We start from the raw sequence: 18,177 nt of genomic DNA, 5'->3' as shown, positions 1-18,177 counted from the left end.
AACCACTGCGCCACCAGGGAAGCCCCGAGGAGTCAAATTCTTGAACAGAAAGTAGAATGGTGGTTACCAGAGGCTGGGGCAGGAACTACTGGTAACTGTTGAATGGGTATGGACTTTTCAGTTTGGGAAGATGATAAAGTCCTGGATGGTGGTGGTGATGACTGCACAACAATGTGGATACAGTTAGTGCCACTGAACTGCACACTTGAAAATGGTTAAAATGGTAAATTTTGTTATGTATCTTTCACGGCAGTTTTTTAAAAATATGCTGATACCTATTGCCAGACTATCCTCCAGAAAATGAGTCATACACTCCTGGCACTAGCACAGAACATTACCAATCTTTTTACTCTTTGCCCATTTGATTGCTAGAAAAAAATAATCATCCCAAATTATCGATTTAACTATCTCCAGGCCAGTGATTTAAAACAGGTAATCCTCATGAATTCTTAACGAACCAAGACCTGGGGAAAAAAAAAAAAACGTGGTGATAAGAAAGTCATTTTAATTCCGATTCTTCTTAATACTGCAAATGGAAATCTAGCCATGGTTCTCTGATTTTCTGCATAAAATGTAAAGGCAAAAAAAAATTGTAGCGAGTACAGTACGGTCTTGTAATATAATTTTAATTTCCGGGCAAAGCTGTTTCCTGCAGATACAGTAACAGCCACTCTGGAGGATCAAATACACACAACAGCCTCACCTTCTCGGTGTAAAGCCCTGGCTCAAGGTCTGTGCATCCAAGAGTAAGGGGCGGGACCGGCGGTAGTACGCTTGCGCGGACCTCCCCGGCCCAAGAGTGGCCGCTCTAGGCAGCGGGGAGGGCGCAGGGTCGAGGGGTTAGGGAACGAGTGCAGCCTCTCCTCTATGGTCGTGGGCCGGGGGCCCTCTCCTCCGCAGCCAGTCCTAGGTTGCTTCCGGAAGTGCAGCCGTTATCTCTTCCTTTGCTTACGCTGGGGTCCAGGCGGGCGTCGATGGCCAATTCGGCCCCGGGATGAGCGCGGCGGTAAGCAGCGGTTTGGCGGAGGATGGCCAGGGGGCGGCCCGGGCTCGATCTGGGGGCGGGGTGTGGACCGCGGATGTGGAGGACGGGCTCCGAGGGGTGCACGGGCTTTCTCCTCCCAGGCCCCGGTCCTGAGCAGCCGCGGTCCTGGCCTCGGGGAGTGGACCCCCGCTTGGCCAGCTTCTCCATCCCTTCCCGAGAGCCCACCTCGGCACGGCCGATCTGTTGGCCTCACTTGTGTCCCCTCCAGGGTCAGAGTCCGAGCCTGTAGTTCCAGGATCTCCCTAGGGCGAGAGGGAGGGGACGTCGCTTCCACACACCTTGGAGGGAGACGACGGGGCGCCCGCCCTCGGGAGCGCGGGTCGCAGCCTACGACAGCGCGTACAGAATTGACCAGGCTTCTGATAGACGCCAGGCTGGGCTTCAGGTCTGACTGGCCGGGCACGTTCCGGCCCCAAGGCTGAACGATTGCTCTAGTTTTAAAAGAGGGTAACGGACGCACAGAAAGGGGAAAGTGAAATCCCGGAGTCGCTGTCCCAGCTCTTGTGATTCTGAGCTCACGACTCAGAAATCTGGACTTACGCAAAAGGGAGTTTTCTTTAAAAAAAAAGGCAAAAGAGAGTCAGGGCATGTCAAGCTGGGGATCTTTGGCGGGCAGAAGGCGGCCCCCCAACTTTGGTGGGGAGGAGGAAGAGCCAGGTGCTGTCATGCTCTCAACAGTCCCCGTTGGGTCCTCCCCGCCGAAGCCCTTCGGTCGGTCCTTTGTAGGTGGTCTTGATGTCACTCTCTGAAACGTCAGTAGAAAGGAGTTTTGCTGTCTTCCCCGGACGCACCCCAGCGCTGACGCAGAGTGCACGTGTGGGTTGGGTTGTTTTGTTTGTTCTTGTCACAGGTATTTTGTAAACAAGCCAGCCTAGGGATATACAAACCCATATCTCCATAAACTTGATGGAAAAGTTGTGCTTCTCCAGGGCAGTTCTGTCTTTTTTCTTTTTTAAGCTCCAGTATTTGGCACTGGTACTACCTACATAGCTGGCACTAAATAAATACCACTATTAATAATTCCATTAATAATACCAATCACTCATACAGCAGACTTTTTGAATATCTATAGATAGAATTTGTCATTTAAGCCTCCTTCAAAGGAGGTGTTATTATCCTGAACTTATAAATGGGAAATAGGAGGCTCAGAGCAGATAAATGTGATCTGGTTTGGAACCCAGTTTTGTCTAACCTTTAAGACCATACTGTTTCAACTATACCAGCCTCTCCAGGGAAATCATAGTCTAGGAGATAAGAAAACATGCACAAATAAAAGTTACACTAATGCACAGAGACAGGAAGGATTAATTTGGGTTATGAGGGGAGTTAGTTATTAAAGATTTTCCAGTGACAGTTGAATTGGGTCTCGTCAGTTGGACACTTTTGACCCAGAGATGGTGTGGCGCTGTGTTACAGATGGAGGGAACAGGGTGATATGAAAAAGTGCCCAAGGAGCAGGAATTAATAGGTGGGACTAGAGTATAATGTGTGAGTAGGTGAAGAGTAGGAGGTAATCAGGATAATAGTAATATCTAACACTTATTTTGCACTTACTATGTGCCAGGCACTATTCTTAGTGCTGTTCATGCATTAATTCATTTAATCCTGCCAACAACCCTATCAGGCAGGTCCTATTCATATCCCCATTTTACAGATGAAGAATCTGAGGCACAGAGAGGTTAAGTGACTTGCCTGAGGTCACACAACTAATAATTGCAGGCTTTGGGATTTGAATTCAGTCATTCTGGCCTCAGAGTTTGTGCTCTTAGTTTAAAAGTTACGTTGATTGCAGGGGGGCCATAAATATTCTTAAATGACAAGCTTATGACCATGGGTTTTATAGTCTCACAGTTGGGAAGGTTTTGAGCAAAGGAAGGACTTGATCAGAATTTTGCTCCAGGAGGATGATTCAGACAGTGGCGAGAAGAGGGACTAGAGAGAAGAGGAAATGAGATTGGAAGTGTTATTTAAACTTGATTTTGTTAATATCTCACCTATACCTTGTGTGACACATATGCTTAGGCATGTAAGTGTTTATTTGTATGTAACAGCTCTCTAGTTCCCAAACATCCATATGCATAAGAATATTCTAAGGGGCTTGTTTAAAATGAACATTCTTGGGCCTCTCTGCCAAATATCTTTGAGTTCACCAAACTTCCCAGGTGATTCTGATGGAAGTTCTAAGAAACTTCTGTGACAGAAGTCAAAGATTTGTGGATGTGATTTTCAGCTACAAATATCTAGAACTCAGCTTTGTGCCAATAGCTCACAGGGGCAATGATAGAATTCTCTGGCCTGGTTCCTGACCTTCAGGAGCTTAGAATTTGGTCAGAGAGGCAAAGACTACTCAACCATCAGTGTGCAAAACCTGAGAAGGATTCGTTAGCTTAGAATGTGTGAATCATAACGGAATAGTTTAAAAACAGATAGCTAAGGTGTGGGTTACTGGTAACCACCAGGAGTGTTTGATCACTTTCTGAGTCATTAGGCATCTCCAGTGTTTCATACAAGATAGGTCGTTGAATATATGCCACAGAGTATATGCCATACAAGATAGGTCGTTGAATATATGCCACAGAGCAGACACGAAAGAGGAGAGACCAGGACACACCTCCCTGTGTGCACTTATCTTGCCCACCACCACTCACAGGCGGTAAATCACAGGGTCTCAAATTGCAGGCAGCTAGTCAGCGTCCAGTGAGCTAGCTAGCTGCCTTTGCCCTAGTGATTTCTGACCCTGTCTAGAAAGAAAATCTGTCTATTTGGAGTTGGAAAAACACAAAGTTTTATACAGGAAGAGCCTGGAAATGCTTCTCTTATGTTAATGAAAGCCAGCTTCCGCCACCTGCAAGAAGTACATACCATGTTCTGTTTGCTGTTTCTGACCTTTGCCTTGCTTACATTTGGACACATTTCTTTTTATCTCATAATCACTAGAAATGGGTGGTCCCTCCTTGGACATTTGATAATGTCTGTAGTGTTCTGCTAGTGTTTATAATGGTGTCCCCAGGGGTGGACTGGGGAGGGTGCCAGAAATTGGGATTCACCCAAGCACCCTCACCCCTATTTCTCTTATGAATATTTCTGGTTATTTATCTCATATGAGGAACAGCATGCTCACCCTGACAGCCACAAGCTGGAGTTCACATGTTCCAAAATGCAGTGATGTCAGATTCTAGTTTGGATTTCTCAGCTTCGCAGCGGCCCCTCTATGATGTGGCCTAGACCAACGTAGTGTTACGAGGACAGGCTTTATGTCAGACCATCATTTAAAACGTGGCTCTGAATTCCTGGTGGTCCAGGGGTTAAGACCCCACGCTTCCACTGCAGGGGTCATGGGTCCGATCCCTGGTTGGGAATCCCGCATGCTGCGCAGCATGGCCAAAAAAAATAAAAATTAAAAATTGTGTTGTTGTTGTTTAAAAAAACAAACAAACAAAACCTGGCTCTGTCCTATACTAATTAGGTCTCCATTTTCTCATCAGTAAAATGGAGATGATAGTAATAATTATCCCATAAGATTGTTGTGCCTCTCACATTATATAAGGGCTCAGTAAATATCAGCAATTGTAATTATTCTCTGTTGTCAGGTAATATGTAATGAGAAGAAATAACCTAACTAGAGACCCATCTAAAGCCAAAATCTTTTTATTCTTTTTTTTTTTTTTTTTTTTTTTTTTTTGTGGTGCGCGGGCCTCTCACTGTTGTGGCCTCTCCCGTTGCGGAGCACAGGCTCCGGACGTGCAGGCTCAGCGGCCATGGCTCACGGGCCCAGCCGCTCCGCGGCATGTGGGATCTTCCCGGACCGGGGCACGAACCCATATCCCCTGCATCGGCAGGCGGACTGTCAACCACTGCGCCACCAGGGAAGCCCAAATCTTTTTATTCTTGCAGTGAACATCTCTGGTAAGAAGTGATTGAGATCATATTTTTCAGGCCGGAATCCCAATAAATTAGCTCTTCAAAGGATTATTCCTAAAACGTTAGGTATGTATTATAGTCACAAACTGTTTTATTGAGTGAAGAGGTAGGACCATAATTATATAACACTGAACCAAACAGCTTGATAATTACACTTTCTAAAGAGTTAACAGTCATCACATAATGAAGTCTTCAGAAGCTAAGGTATAAAAATTCTTAAACTCAGAATTAATGCAATCTTTGATAAACTCAATAAAAATTATTATATTAATTTTCTTAAATGTGAGTTGAGTGATTAAACAATGAAATAGGTTACAGCAGTGCCCCTGCCTCCTCCTGGAGAATAACCCTCTGGATAAATCCACAGAGAAGCACTTGACCAACAACTTTCCTTCCAGGGACAAAATAGCCAACTTCATTCTAGGGTCTTCAGCTACGTAGAACTATTGGGACAGTATATGTGTCCCAGCCCCCTTTTTTTTCCCCATGGATTTTCAGATAACTATACCATGTCAGTTAGGTATTTCTTTGGGAGAACATACATAGGATCATGATGATAGATATCTTGTGATAATTGTTTCCTATCACTTGTGCCAACAGACCTAACCCATGAACATTCTAGAAAAAGTCAGCTGTACAGTTTGTTCATATGTGCATATTCATGTCATATTTCACATGTTAATGCTTTCTAAGATTTTATGCCATTTCTTGACATTGCCACTTTAGAGATGGTGTGCTCCTCTGGAAGTAGTATCTCTCCAGGTGTTTTAAAAGTTACATAGTCGGGAATTCCCTGGCGGTCCTGTGGTGAGGACTCCACGCTTCCACTGCAGGGGGCACAGGTTCAATCCCTGGTTGGGGAACTAAGATCCCACGTGCTGTGTGGCGCAGCCAAAAAAATAAAAGTGTCCATGTCTCTTGCAATAAAAGCATATGGTCATTTCAGTAAATAAATAAATAAATAAATGATACATGGTAGAGGAAGTTGTTGGTTATCTGGCATGGGCATGAGAACCACCAGCTTAGGGATTCCTTACTTGTATGGATCGGGAAATGTCACCCACTGGAACATGCTGTGGAGGAAGGGACCACGTTTATTGAGCACTTCCTGTGTGCTGTGCTCTTAATGCTCAGGACAGTCCTGTGAGATCAGGAGCAGTAACCCCATTGCTTGTATATGCTGACGTGAGCCTTGGAGAGAATGAATAATTTGCCTGTGATCTCACAGCTCGTAGTGAAGCTGGGAATCAGAACCTGTCTTCTGATTTTAAAACTGAGATGCATTCCACTGTCTCTCAGAACCAGGAAGTAAGTAATACGTCCAAAAAATTAAAATAAGTGTTTTAAAGGCCTCTACTGAAATATTTGATAAATAGGAAACCCCCGGACTCTCACTCATTTTGAGCTAGGTCTGTGAGAATATGATGAGAATAAAGCTGACTTAGAATTTTTAGACTTGGCCCCTGCCCTCAGGTTCATCCACAGCCTTTCACACACACAATCTACTGAGCCTCTGACGCTAAAGCAGAATAGAAGCGGTAATGTAGAAAAATGTGAGGGAAACCTCATAAACAATCACTTTCTCAGCAATAAATAAGCTGATAGAACTCCAGAAGCTTTCTAACCTAAGGCCAGTTAACCTAGAAATGTCATACACTCATCGGTAGACCCTGAAGGCATCACCTTATGGAATAGGTTGTGAAAACACAGATATCCACAGGGGTCAGGCAGCTAATGGAAATGAGGAAACCAGCTGGGTGAGGACTGCAGCAAACTGGAGCCAGCTGGCCCTGTGTGAAGGGGGCAGCTGCTCAGATACTCAGCTTCAGCTGATTCTTGTCACACAAAAGGAGAGCCCACTGTTGCCAGATCTTCTGATTTTCAGAAGCAGCCAGGAATCTGGGTTTTTATGTGAAATGAGATTTTTTTTAATGCTGGCACCAAATTGAATAGAAAAGAAGAGAAGAAGGAAGAGGAGGAAAGAAAGAGAGAGCAGGGGGGAGGGGGAGAAAGAGAAGCACCACGTGAAGAAAAAGACTAGATGTCGCCACCGAGCAGTGGCTACCACTGTTGAGACTGACAGGTCGCGGAGGATGGCTGCTCTTGACAGTAGTGCAGCCATGCTGTGAAAAGTCTCACCTGGGCTCATTACAGGCACTCTAGGAAGCCAGGGCGGTGGGTACTTTAAGAAAGCCCTTATCCCACTGGATAAACAATGATTCTTAACCTAATTTGGGTCTTGGTCCCCTTTGAGATCAAATAAAAACTATGGATTTCCTTCAGGAAAACACTCGTGTGCACAAACACAACCTTGGCAAGTGATTTCAGAGTGTGCCCTGACACACTGAAGTGCCAGTCATCAGTTGAAGACACAACTTCAACTTTCAGAAACTGCAGCTCTTCAGAGTGACGCAGTCCAGTGGTCTGGCTGTGCTCTTCAGTTATGTGGTGTTCCAGCCATCATTTTATTTTATTTTTAAATTTATTTATTTATATTTGGGCTGCATTGGGTCTTTGTTTCTGTGCGCGGGCTTTCTCTAGTTGCAGTGAACGGGGGCTACTCATTGTTGCGGTGCACAGGCTTCTCATTGTGGTGGCTTCTCTTGTTGCGGAGCACAAGCTCTAGGCACGCGGCCTCAGTAGTTGTAGCTTGCGGGCTCTAGAGTACAGGCTCAGTAATTGTGGCGCACGAGCTTAGTTGTTCCGCAGCATGTGGGATCTTTCTGGACCAGGGATTGAACCTGTGTCCCCTGCATTGGCAGGCAGATTCTTAACTACTGTGCCACCAGGGAAGCCCTCATGTGATGTTTAAGCACAAACCAAAGTGTCTCCATGTGAAAAGGGCACTGGGAGTGAGAATGGAATGATTCTTCTCGCCCCTGTCCTACACGTCCCCCAAGTCTTCTCTGAGGCTTTGCGACAAGGTGGAAAGAGCAGTAGGCTGCGGGCGTGTTCTAACACATGCTTCCTTGTGAAGGAACTCAGCCAGTGAACCAGCTCCAACCTGCTGGTGTGTGTGCCAAGTTTGTAGAGAACAGTTATAAACATCCTCAAAGGAACATTGGGCCTTCTCCTCAAAGAAACCTTTAACCATTGCCAGTGCAGGAGGGTGGGTTTATCCAAGTCAGAAGGCCACAACTTGGAACTCTAGTATCTGAGCTAGTTTTTTATCACCTAAGAGGCACTTTCCTCCTCTAAAAGTAGTGCTTTCTTTCATGGAAAGAGCCCAAATACTTACAGAAGTAACAGAAGAGATCAGCTGAATTCAGTTAAGCTGTGCATTCTTTCTTTGTTAACTTCCAGTTTTTGAATTTAGGGTAAAATGAAACGAGCAAGATTCCTAAGAAGTAATCAAAGTCCATGCAGTTTCTAGTTTGTCAAAGACAATTAAAAAACAGAGTTAGTGGCCACCTCAGCTTTTCAAAACATGACTTTTTTTTAATAGATCCTTAATGTTTTGTTCCCTCTGCATTTTTTTTTTAGTATTTATTTATTTATTTATTTGTGTGGCAAGCAGGGTCTTTCGTTGCGGCACGCAGGCTTCTCTCTAGTTGTGGCACGCGGGCCCTAGAGTGCACGGGCTCAGTAGTTGCGACTCGTGGGCTTAGTTGCCCCACGGCATGTGGAATCTTAGTTTCCCAACGAGGGATTGAACCTGTGTCCCCTGTATTGGAAGGCGATTCTTAACCACTGGACCACCAGGGAAGTCCCAAAGCATGACTTATAAAATACACTTCTGATGTCTGCGTGTGATTTGTTTTCTCTCATGAGAAATAAACTTTCAGATCTGGTAAACTAAGAATTATTAGTGCATTCTAGTTTTAAAAGGTTAATTTGTGAGAAATCAATTTCCATATATGTTGTCATTTCAAATGACTCTGAGATCCATACACTTGGCCTCCCCCTTAACTCCCAGCTCCAGTTTCAGATCTCCACCTGCTCGCTAGACAGTTCTACCTGGAGATCTGGTCATTACCGCAAACTCAACTTTTTCGAAATTCAACTTACTTCTCTTAAAGCTGGGCTCCGTTTGTTTACAGTGACTCATTTCTAGCAGCAGAACTGTTCTTCTTCCCCAGTTCTAGAACCTAGACAACATCTTTGATCATTCTGCTCTCTAATCACCAAAGGCCATAAAGGATTTTTGTAACATCTCTTGGATAGATTGATCCCTTTCTTTGCATTTTCATGTTTGCCACCCTAGTCTCAGAAGTGACAGCACTTCACTTCTACCTTGTCCCAGCCCAGCCCGCCTTCCTGATGAGATTTATCATCCTCAAGGACAGCTTTGCTGATCTCAATGCCTCCGAAACCTTTATGTGCTCCCATCTGCCCACCTCTCATTAACCAGGCACGTAAGACCCTGTATCAGACCTGTATCTCCAGGTATATCACTCACTGCTCCCCAGGAAACACCAAGAACAGTGCCCAATTCAAGCCCATCTCTTCTAACCCCTGTTAGAAGAGAGGCCGCCGCCGGGCCCCCCACCCCACCCTCCATGGCCACGCCCCGCACTCTGGCGGCAGGGGCGCCTGCGCCCAGGAAGGCCACCCTCACACACCCGGGGAAGGCGATCCTGGCAGGCGACATCGAAATCTGCATCACCTTCCCACCGAGTACGTGAAGACGCAGCTGCAGCTGGACGAGCGCTTGCACCCGCCGCGCTACCAGGGCATCGGGGACTGCGTGTGGCGGACGGTCCACAACCATGGCGTCCCGGGCCTGTACCACGGCCTCATCTTCCTGCTCTACGGCTCCATCCCGAAGGCAGCCGTCCAGTTCGGGATGTTCGAGTTTCTCAGCAACTACATGCGGGACACCCAGGGACGGCTAGACAGCACGTGCGGGCTGCGGTGCAGCCTGGGCGCCGGTGTGGCAGATGCCGTGGTGGTCGTGTGCCCCATGGAGACCATCAAGATGAAGTTCATCCATGACCAGACCTCCCCCAGCCCCAAATACAGAGGATTCTTCCATGGGGTCAGGGAGATCGTTTGGAAACAAGGGCTGAAAGGGACTTACCAGGGCCTCGTGGCCACCGTGCTGAAGCAGGGATCCAACCAGGCCATTCTCTTCTTCGTCGTGACCTCCTTGCGCAACTGGTACCAAGGGGACAACCCCAACAAGCCCATGAACCTTCTGATCACTAGTGTGTTTGGCGCCATCACAGGCACAGCCAGTGTCCGTGGGAACAACTCCTCTGGACGTGATCAAGACCCAGATGCAGGGCCTGGAGGCGCACAAGTACCACAGAACGTGGGACCGCAGCCTGCAGATCCTGAGGAACGAGGGCCCCAAGGCGTTCTACAAGGGCAGCATCCCCCGCCTGGGCCAGGTGTGCCTGGACGTGGCCATCATGTTCGTCATCTACGACGAGGTGGTGAAGCTGCTCAACAAAGTGGAAGAGACGGACTGAGACCCGGGGTCTGCACGTGGGCTGCCCCCAGCGCCTCCTTCTCGCGATTCCAGTGCAGTCATGCCAAAAGGCCCCCTTCCCCTGTCCCTCGCAGTCCATGGCCCAGGGCTGTCCCCTGTGGCCATCGAGTCCATGTGTCCCCTGTGGTCTGTATGACACCACCATGGTGTCCATGTGTCCAACTGAGACCAGGTGTTCCTCTGGCCTGTGAATCTGTGCCCACTTGTCCACGTGCTTACTCATGTGCCTGTGTTTCATGTTTCGTGTCCTGTGCCCCACTTCCCGGGGTGCCCGTGTGGCCTGGGTCATGGCCCCGTAGCCATGGCCTGGTCCCAGCCCGGTGCCTTCCACCCTGGGCTCAGGGGCATCGCCCCAGCCTACCACAGCTGCCTCCGGGCCTCAGCCTGGCCTCACTTCATTACAGGGGCTGCCTATCCCCCTGCGTCTCCCACCACTGGCCTTAACCAGCCCTTGGGCCCTCCCTCTGCCCCGGACAGGGTGGCACCTGCCACTCTCAGGACCACCCTTCCAAGGCAGAATAAACCGGATCCTGTTGCAGCCTCCTGTCCCTGTGTCAGCCCGTCTGTGGGTGGGCAGTGGTGGCCACGCCTCTGCCGAGGGCAGGCCCACTCCTCACCCGAGGACACTGTCAGGGCCAGGCAGGCTGGTGGGCAAGCGAGCTGCGGCCACAGTGTCAGCCCTCTGGGAGGCCTGGCACTAGCCCAAGGAACATCTGGCCTCCATCTAGGCCTTGCCTGTGGCCTGGGGGCAAGATCCTGCAGGGTCAGCTGGAGGGTGTGTCCTTGGGGGTCACCTGGTAGGCAACATCAAGGGGGCAGAGGAGAACTGCCCCACACTGGTGGTTGGGCCTGGAGACAGTGCCCTCGGCCTCTTGTCTGCCCTGCAGCCTGTGGCCCAGCCCAGTTTACTCCCTAATGGTTTCCCTGTGAAATGGTCTGCTTGAGGGGCACTGCTTTGGGGTGACCAATTTCTGGTCGCCTGAGACTCTGAGCAGGAGGCCCTTTCTTTAAAAAAAAAAAAAAAAAAAAAAATCCTTCTTCCAACACTGAATCAAGATGTGCTCATGAATGTACTTAAAGTGCCCGCCAGTGCCCAGCTCCCCAGAGATGGTCAATAGCTAGCAATGGTCCAATTATTACTTCCTGGGATAATGCTGTCCACATGGTAGTTGTTTAATCCATAGTAGCCAAATAAAGGAACCACTTTATCAAGATGATGATTCCTTTTTCTAAAAACCTATGCATATGAGATCTCCTACTTCCTTAGTAATTTGAAGAGGCTGCCCAAAGGAAAGCAGTTAGAAAATGTTTAAATGTTCCTAGACATACAAATAATGAGCAAATATGATTGCTTTTTATAATTTTCTCTATATTTTTGCAGTTATCCTAACATCATTTTCATTAAGAACACCTTGGTGAATACAGAAAACCAAAACCAAGAAAATCGCGATCCTCCCCCACCCAACCAACTACTAATACTTCATTGTATTTTCTTCTAGTCTTTGTTTATAGATTTGCTTGTTTAAAATATAGTGTTATCATGCTCTATATAAAATTTGTGCCCTGTAAAAGGTGATAAAATTCCCTGAAAATCAGGGAAATTACTACCATTTATGGTCTACTTACCGTATGCCAGGCACTTTACTTGCATTCTCTTACTTAACTCTCAAAACCTCCCAATGGAGTAAATACTATTACCATCCCTATTTATATATGAGAAACCTGAGACTCAAAGAAATCCAGAGCACAAAGCTAGTAAATGGCAGAGCTGGGGTAAGAATGCAGGCAGCCCAGCCCTGGGACCTGTGTCCTTAACCACTGCCTGCAAAGAGCCCTTCTCTGCGTGACCAGTGTGGGTGATCAGAGCAATTTACCTTCTTTCCTGTAACAACAGTGAGTTTGAGAAACTCTTCCCCACCAGTGCCTACACCATGCTAATTCCAGTAACAATCTGAATATTCATTTCTCTAGCCCCTGTTTGCACCATCCACCACCCTAGTTCACTATCTCTAACCCTCACAAGAAGCTTTGAAGGTTTGTGTACTATAAGCACCATTCCACAGCTGAGGAAATAAGGCTCAGAGAGCCCAGGTAACTTAGGCACCGTCCCGGAGATAGAGAGTTGAGCTTCTAGCTCCATGGCACCATCATACTTCTTCTCAATAAAAAACTCCCTTAAGGGCTTCCCTGGTGATGCAGTGGTTGAGAGTCCGCCTGCCAATGCAGGGGACAAGGGTTCGTGCCCCGGTCCAGGAGGATCCCGCATGCCGTGGAGCGGCTGGGCCCATGAGCCATGGCTGCTGAGCCTGCATGTCCGGAGCCTGTGCTCTGCAACGGGAGAGTCCACACAGCAGTGAGAGGCCCACATATGGCAAAAAAAAAAAAAAAAAAAAAAACCTCCCTTAAGACCCAGATAAGGATGAGAAGAGAATGGTCCTTAGCCATTTGCATATTAGTGACATTAGTGTGTTTCTGTGGCACCAAACTGGTGGGATCCAGAAGGCAGGATGTGCATGTTTGGGTTGATTTGGGGTGGGGGTGGGGGTGGATATTAAGCCCCAGGCAAGTGGACCTGGCACAGGGCACCCCAGAGAACCAGGCCTCACTGTCTTCCAGGTACTGTTCCTGTGGAAGCCTCTGAAATCAGGTGTCAAAAGAAATAATTACCTAAGGGGAAGGCAGATTTGTTTGGATAAACTCTGTTATTTATATGAAGTACATCTGTTGTTGCCGACTCCAGACATTTGCATGGGCCAAGAAGCTGGCTTATTTAAAATTATGTACGTTGAAAGGACTTTAGAAATTACATTGAGAAAACTGAGGCCAGAGAAATTACATGTTCAAAGGAAGTTAGCAGAATGGAAGGATCTAGAATTCTCCAGCCTCCCCCATCCAAGTCTGTTGAACTTTCCACTACACTATTTTGCTTTACCTAATTTTTGAAAATATGACAATAGGTCAGAAAAATTTAGTGATGTTTATGTGGTTTATGGAATGTAAATTTTTAGAAACCAAATTTGTCACATTTAAAAATCAGAGCTTTAATATCAAAAGAATGACTGTAATCTCAAACACCTATATTATTTTTCCTATTTCTGTTGTTGTCTCTTTTTTTCTAGATTTCACGATGCTTTGCAGCAGTTTTCTGAGTCTGGAATTTTCTATGTCTGTGGATCCCAGAATTTGCTAAGAGATGGAAGAGTCTCCGCAGAATAATCTGAACACGACAAGCCTTGAGGAAGAGGACCCTCTCCAGAGCAGCAGCCCTCGGATTTCTGTTAGGGAATTTTCCTGCCACTGCTGTTACGACATCCTGGTTAACCCAACCACCTTGAACTGTGGGCACAGCTTCTGCCGGCACTGCCTAGCTCTGTGGTGGGCCTCTTCGAAGAAAACAGAGTGTCCAGAATGCAGAGAAAAATGGGAAGGTTTCCCCAAAGTCAATATTCTCCTCAGGTAATGCTCAGCCCATGTGGGTAGCTCATTGGGCCTGTACAGTGTGGTTTCTCTTACTGGGAGCAGCCACATCTGGAAAGGCCAGAGAGGTGGAGCCCACTGCCTCAGGGGTCATTCTGGATCTGCTGGCATGTGAGTCAGGGAGCTCAGGGACCTGGAAGTCCCGACTCCCTTCCTTACAGGTGACCATGATTTGTTTGTTTATTATAAATGAGGGAAAGAAAGAAATGCTGGTTATCAGACCATTGCCTGTAACCGTTTGTACATAATACTTCTTATTGATGTGTATTCACTGAGAACACCCTAGGTCTCAGAGAGAAAATGGTCTAACTGTATGATTCTCGAAAACTGGTTTGATGCCGGTTTTCATAATCTTTGACTAAACTCTGTTGCATTTATCACATTAATAGAGTTTCTCATGCATGGCATCACACAACAGTTGATAAGACCTTCAGAGAGCAGGTTTTCTTCTGCTTCCATTCATAATGTTCATCATGTACCTGTGAGGTCTTTGAGGCTAAAATCCTTTTCTCTTGCCTTCTTGTTATCAACAGAGTACCAGGAAGTTCCATGAAAACATTAGCCCAGCATTCTCTTTTTCACAGGAGATGTATTTACACACTTTGCTCTGACCTTTCAGCCTTGGTTTACCTGCAGGTTAACCTTAAATTGAAGAAGGGTTCTCTGATTGTGTATAATCGAAAGTGAAGGGCCTATAGTATGACCTGAGGGTTGGTCTCACTCTCACTACTGAACTGCACCTTTTTTCTTTTTTCTGAGTTAATTTTTAATAACATAAGCAGTGCATATATAGTCATTTACATTCTTTTAAAAAAATCAGAACATTGCTGATAAAGACCCCTTCAACCCCTCCTCCCCCATCTTACAATTCTTCCTTCCTTTCTCTTAGAGTAATTTCAATTATGACTTAGTTGTCATCTTTCAGATTTTTAAAAATACTTTTATACATTTATGGGCCAATAGGAAATGCAAATATTTCCTCACATCAGTGATGTACTGTGTTTCTGCAGTTTACTATTTCATTCAACAATGTGGATAAATTTATTCATCTTGATACACAGAGATATCCAGTAAATTCATTTTTAAAACTATGTATGTTTCCACTGTATGAATATGCTATGTTTTATTTAGCTGTTGCCCTAACAGTGGACATATAGGTGTTTCTGATTTGTTGCTGCTACCAACAGGGCCCTAACCAATCTTCTTGTCCATTCTTCTAGAATCCTTGTATATTATTAAATGTTGATAGTAGTTTTATTTTGGCCTCTAAACATTATAAGTATATTTAGTCAAACAACTGTCTTGTGATTTTTTTTTTCTGTTCTCCATAGGGATGCCATTGAAAAATTATTTCCTGATGCAATTAGAATGCGATCTGAAGACATTCAGCAGAATAATGACGTAGTCCAGAGTCTTGCAGCCTTTCAGAAGTATGGGAATGATAAGATTCTTTCAGCTCCCAACACGGGCCGAGTGAATCAGCAGAGGGGAGGGGGATTCTTTTCCGGAGTGCTCACAGCTTTAACTGGTGTGGCGGTAAGTTTATGTCTCTCTGTCCCCCTCCCTCCCACAGTTTCCCGTGAAGTCAGTTCTGTTGAAATACCCCTAAATGATTAATGATGTGACCGTATGTGGTAATTCACTATGTACATTGAAACCTGGGGATGTTGCCTATGCAAGTATATACAACATAATATTCAGAGCCAAGTAAATGTTAGCTTTGTCCCATTTCATCCTCTTGACAACCTATGTGATAGGCACTGTTAGTATTCCTGCTGTAGAGAGGAGCAAACCAGTGCAGAAAGGTGTTAAAGCTGGAACTCAGGCCATGTCTTGAGCACAGCCCTTCACTAACTTTCAGTGTAGAGACTATTTTCTTTTTAAGATCTATCCATGCTACAAAAATCTAACTATTACAAATTTTCCAATAGAAAAGGCACGCGAGTCAGTTACACTGGCCAGATTGATGGGGAAAAGGGTGCAGTGCTCCCTGGTGCCCTGCAGTGAGTCCTATTCCTGTCTGTGTTCCCTGATGACCCGAGACTCAGCAGAGCTGAGCCCACCAAGGGTCGCGCTCCCCAGATCTCGGTGGCAGTAGTGTTGCCGACTTCCGTATCTATGGACTTGGCATCTCCCCTTCCAGCTCAGCTTTTTCCTTCCCGGCCCCACGCTCACATATTTAGAAGCTGGTGTCTCTGATCCTGCTGTGGAATAAGGGCCGTGTCACTTTTCCCCAGGTGGTCCTGCTGGTATATCACTGGAGCAGCAGGGAATCTGAGCACGACCTCCTGGTGCACAAGGCTGTGGCCACATGGACAGCAGAAGAAGTTGTCCTCTGGCTGGAGCAGCTGGGCCCTTGGGCCTCTCTCTACAGAGACAGGTTTTTATCTGAAAGAGTAAATGGAAGGTGAGAAGCAAAATCTTCTGATACGTCACGGACATTTTTTAAACAGTTTAATTGAGACACCATCCACATAACCCCAGAAGTCACCCATTTAAAGTGTATAATCAGTGGCTTTTAATATATTCACAGATATGTGCAGCCATTGCCACAGTCTGGTTTTAGAACATTTCCATCATCCCCAAAAATAAAGCTCCTGCTAAAGGGACTCAGTCCTCATTTTCCTCTCCCGCAGCCCCCGGGAACCACCATTCTACTTTCTGTCTCCTGGATTTGCCTGTTCAGAGTATTTCCATTCTTCAGTTGATGGACATTTGGATTGATTCCATTTTGGGGCTGTTAGGAACAATGCTGCTGCGACCATTTGTATATAAAGGTTTTCGTGTGGACGTATATTTTCAATACTCAGTACTCTCTTGGAGTGGAAATGCTGGGTCATAAGGTAACTCTGTGTTTACCTTTTGGGGAACCATTGAACTGTTTTCTAAAGCAGTTGAACCATTTTATGTCATCGACTGACATTTTAATTGTTTGTTGCTTCCTGATTATAAAAGTAGATATATTTATTTATTTTAAAATAATAAAGTAGAATTATAGCACATTAGAAATGAAATACCTTCATAATCCTGCTCTTCAGAGAAAGCCACTATTATCATCTTGCTGGACACCTGTCCAGATTTTTTTCAATGTTTATACAGGCATACACATAGATGTGTTAAATAACATGTTATTTATTTATTTAAACTGGAAATACAATTGTACTAAGCAGACCTGTGTTTATATGTATGTGTACAGGCTAGAGTCTATTAATCGACCTCTACCAGCACACATATGTGGTGTTTCCCTTTTTTCTGCTCCAGACGGTACCAGACTACATTGTGCAAATGCTCTGAGGAACCCATTAGTTTGAGGGGCTCACTCATCGCTGAGCTATGCGTCAGCCTGCTTCTGCCCATCAGCAAATCCCCCTGCCCCTCCCTGAGCCCTGTCCATCTTTACTGGGGTCCCTCCCTTCCTTGAAGGGGGACCACGTGGGGTGTTACTTAGACCACCAGGCAGCCGCTTTCTAACCCATTTGAGTCAGACGTGTAGTCCACTCACTGCTAGGCTGCCTGACTGCCTCACCTCCCACCCTGGTCCATTTTTTCCCCCTGAACTGAGCTTTCAACACTTGACTCTCTATTGAGGAAGCAAAATGCTCCCACTTCGTCTGTTTTTTGTAAGAAGTTGTACCACCTCCCCACCCTCACCCTGAATTGTAGTTTAAAAAACTTCTCTACCCACTTAATACAATGTGTCTTTCCGTAAGTGTCTTCCTTCCAGAGGAGAGATTCCAAAACTGGAATTGTTGAGTGAAAGGGAATAAACCTTTATGGGGCACTTTTAACAAGGAATCACTGTGGAGGTGAATTCGCATTTTCTGATGAAAGGGAACAGATAAGGGATCCACAGTTATCTTTATCTAATCACTATCCCCAGACAACTACTCTTTTTTTTTGGCTGCATTGGGTCTTCGTTGCTGTGCACAGGCTTTCTCTAGTTGCGGCGAGCGGGGGCTACTCTTCGTTGTGGTGCACAGGCTTCTCACTGCTGTAGCTTCTCTTGTTGCGGAGCATGGGCTCTAGGTGCGTGAGCTTCAGTAGTTGTGGAGCACGGGCTTAGTTGCTCCGTGGCATGTGGGATCTCCCCGGACCAGGGATCCCACCCGTGTCCCCTGCACTGGCAAGCGGATTCTTAACCACTGCACCACCAGGCAAGTCCCCAAACTATCTTAATGTCATAATGTTTTATTGGATTTCTTTCCAACTTTTTTTCTCTGTACACACACACTTTAAAAAATAGAGGGACTGGCAAATAGTAAGCTTTCAGTTATTTGCTGTTATTAATCTTATTTCATAT

The 18,177-nt window shown here is 46.1% G+C and overlaps 1 protein-coding gene and 1 pseudogene across 2 annotated transcripts in view; both read left to right on the top strand.

The window, feature by feature from the left end:
* The first annotated feature begins 785 nt into the window (after nucleotides 1–785).
* The window catches only part of BFAR (bifunctional apoptosis regulator), a 28,873-nt gene continuing 11,481 nt past the window's right edge, over nucleotides 786–18,177 (top strand). The window contains exons 1-4 of the mRNA XM_082644892.1: nucleotides 786–1,006; nucleotides 13,520–13,856; nucleotides 15,209–15,413; nucleotides 16,115–16,284. Coding sequence (XP_082501018.1) covers nucleotides 13,594–13,856; nucleotides 15,209–15,413; nucleotides 16,115–16,284 — 638 coding nt within the window. The 5' untranslated portion in view covers nucleotides 786–1,006; nucleotides 13,520–13,593. The remainder of the gene's footprint in view (nucleotides 1,007–13,519; nucleotides 13,857–15,208; nucleotides 15,414–16,114; nucleotides 16,285–18,177) is intronic.
* LOC309816952 (tricarboxylate transport protein, mitochondrial-like) lies at nucleotides 9,466–10,658 on the top strand (annotated as a pseudogene). The gene has a single exon. The product of its transcript is annotated as a tricarboxylate transport protein, mitochondrial-like (transcript).

Source organism: Mesoplodon mirus, assembly GCF_964341445.2.
Source record: "Mesoplodon mirus genome assembly, chromosome: 15".
NCBI lineage: Eukaryota > Metazoa > Chordata > Mammalia > Artiodactyla > Ziphiidae > Mesoplodon > Mesoplodon mirus.
The sequence above is the reverse complement of the archived record's forward strand: the minus strand, read 5'-3'. Positions and strand labels throughout refer to the sequence as shown.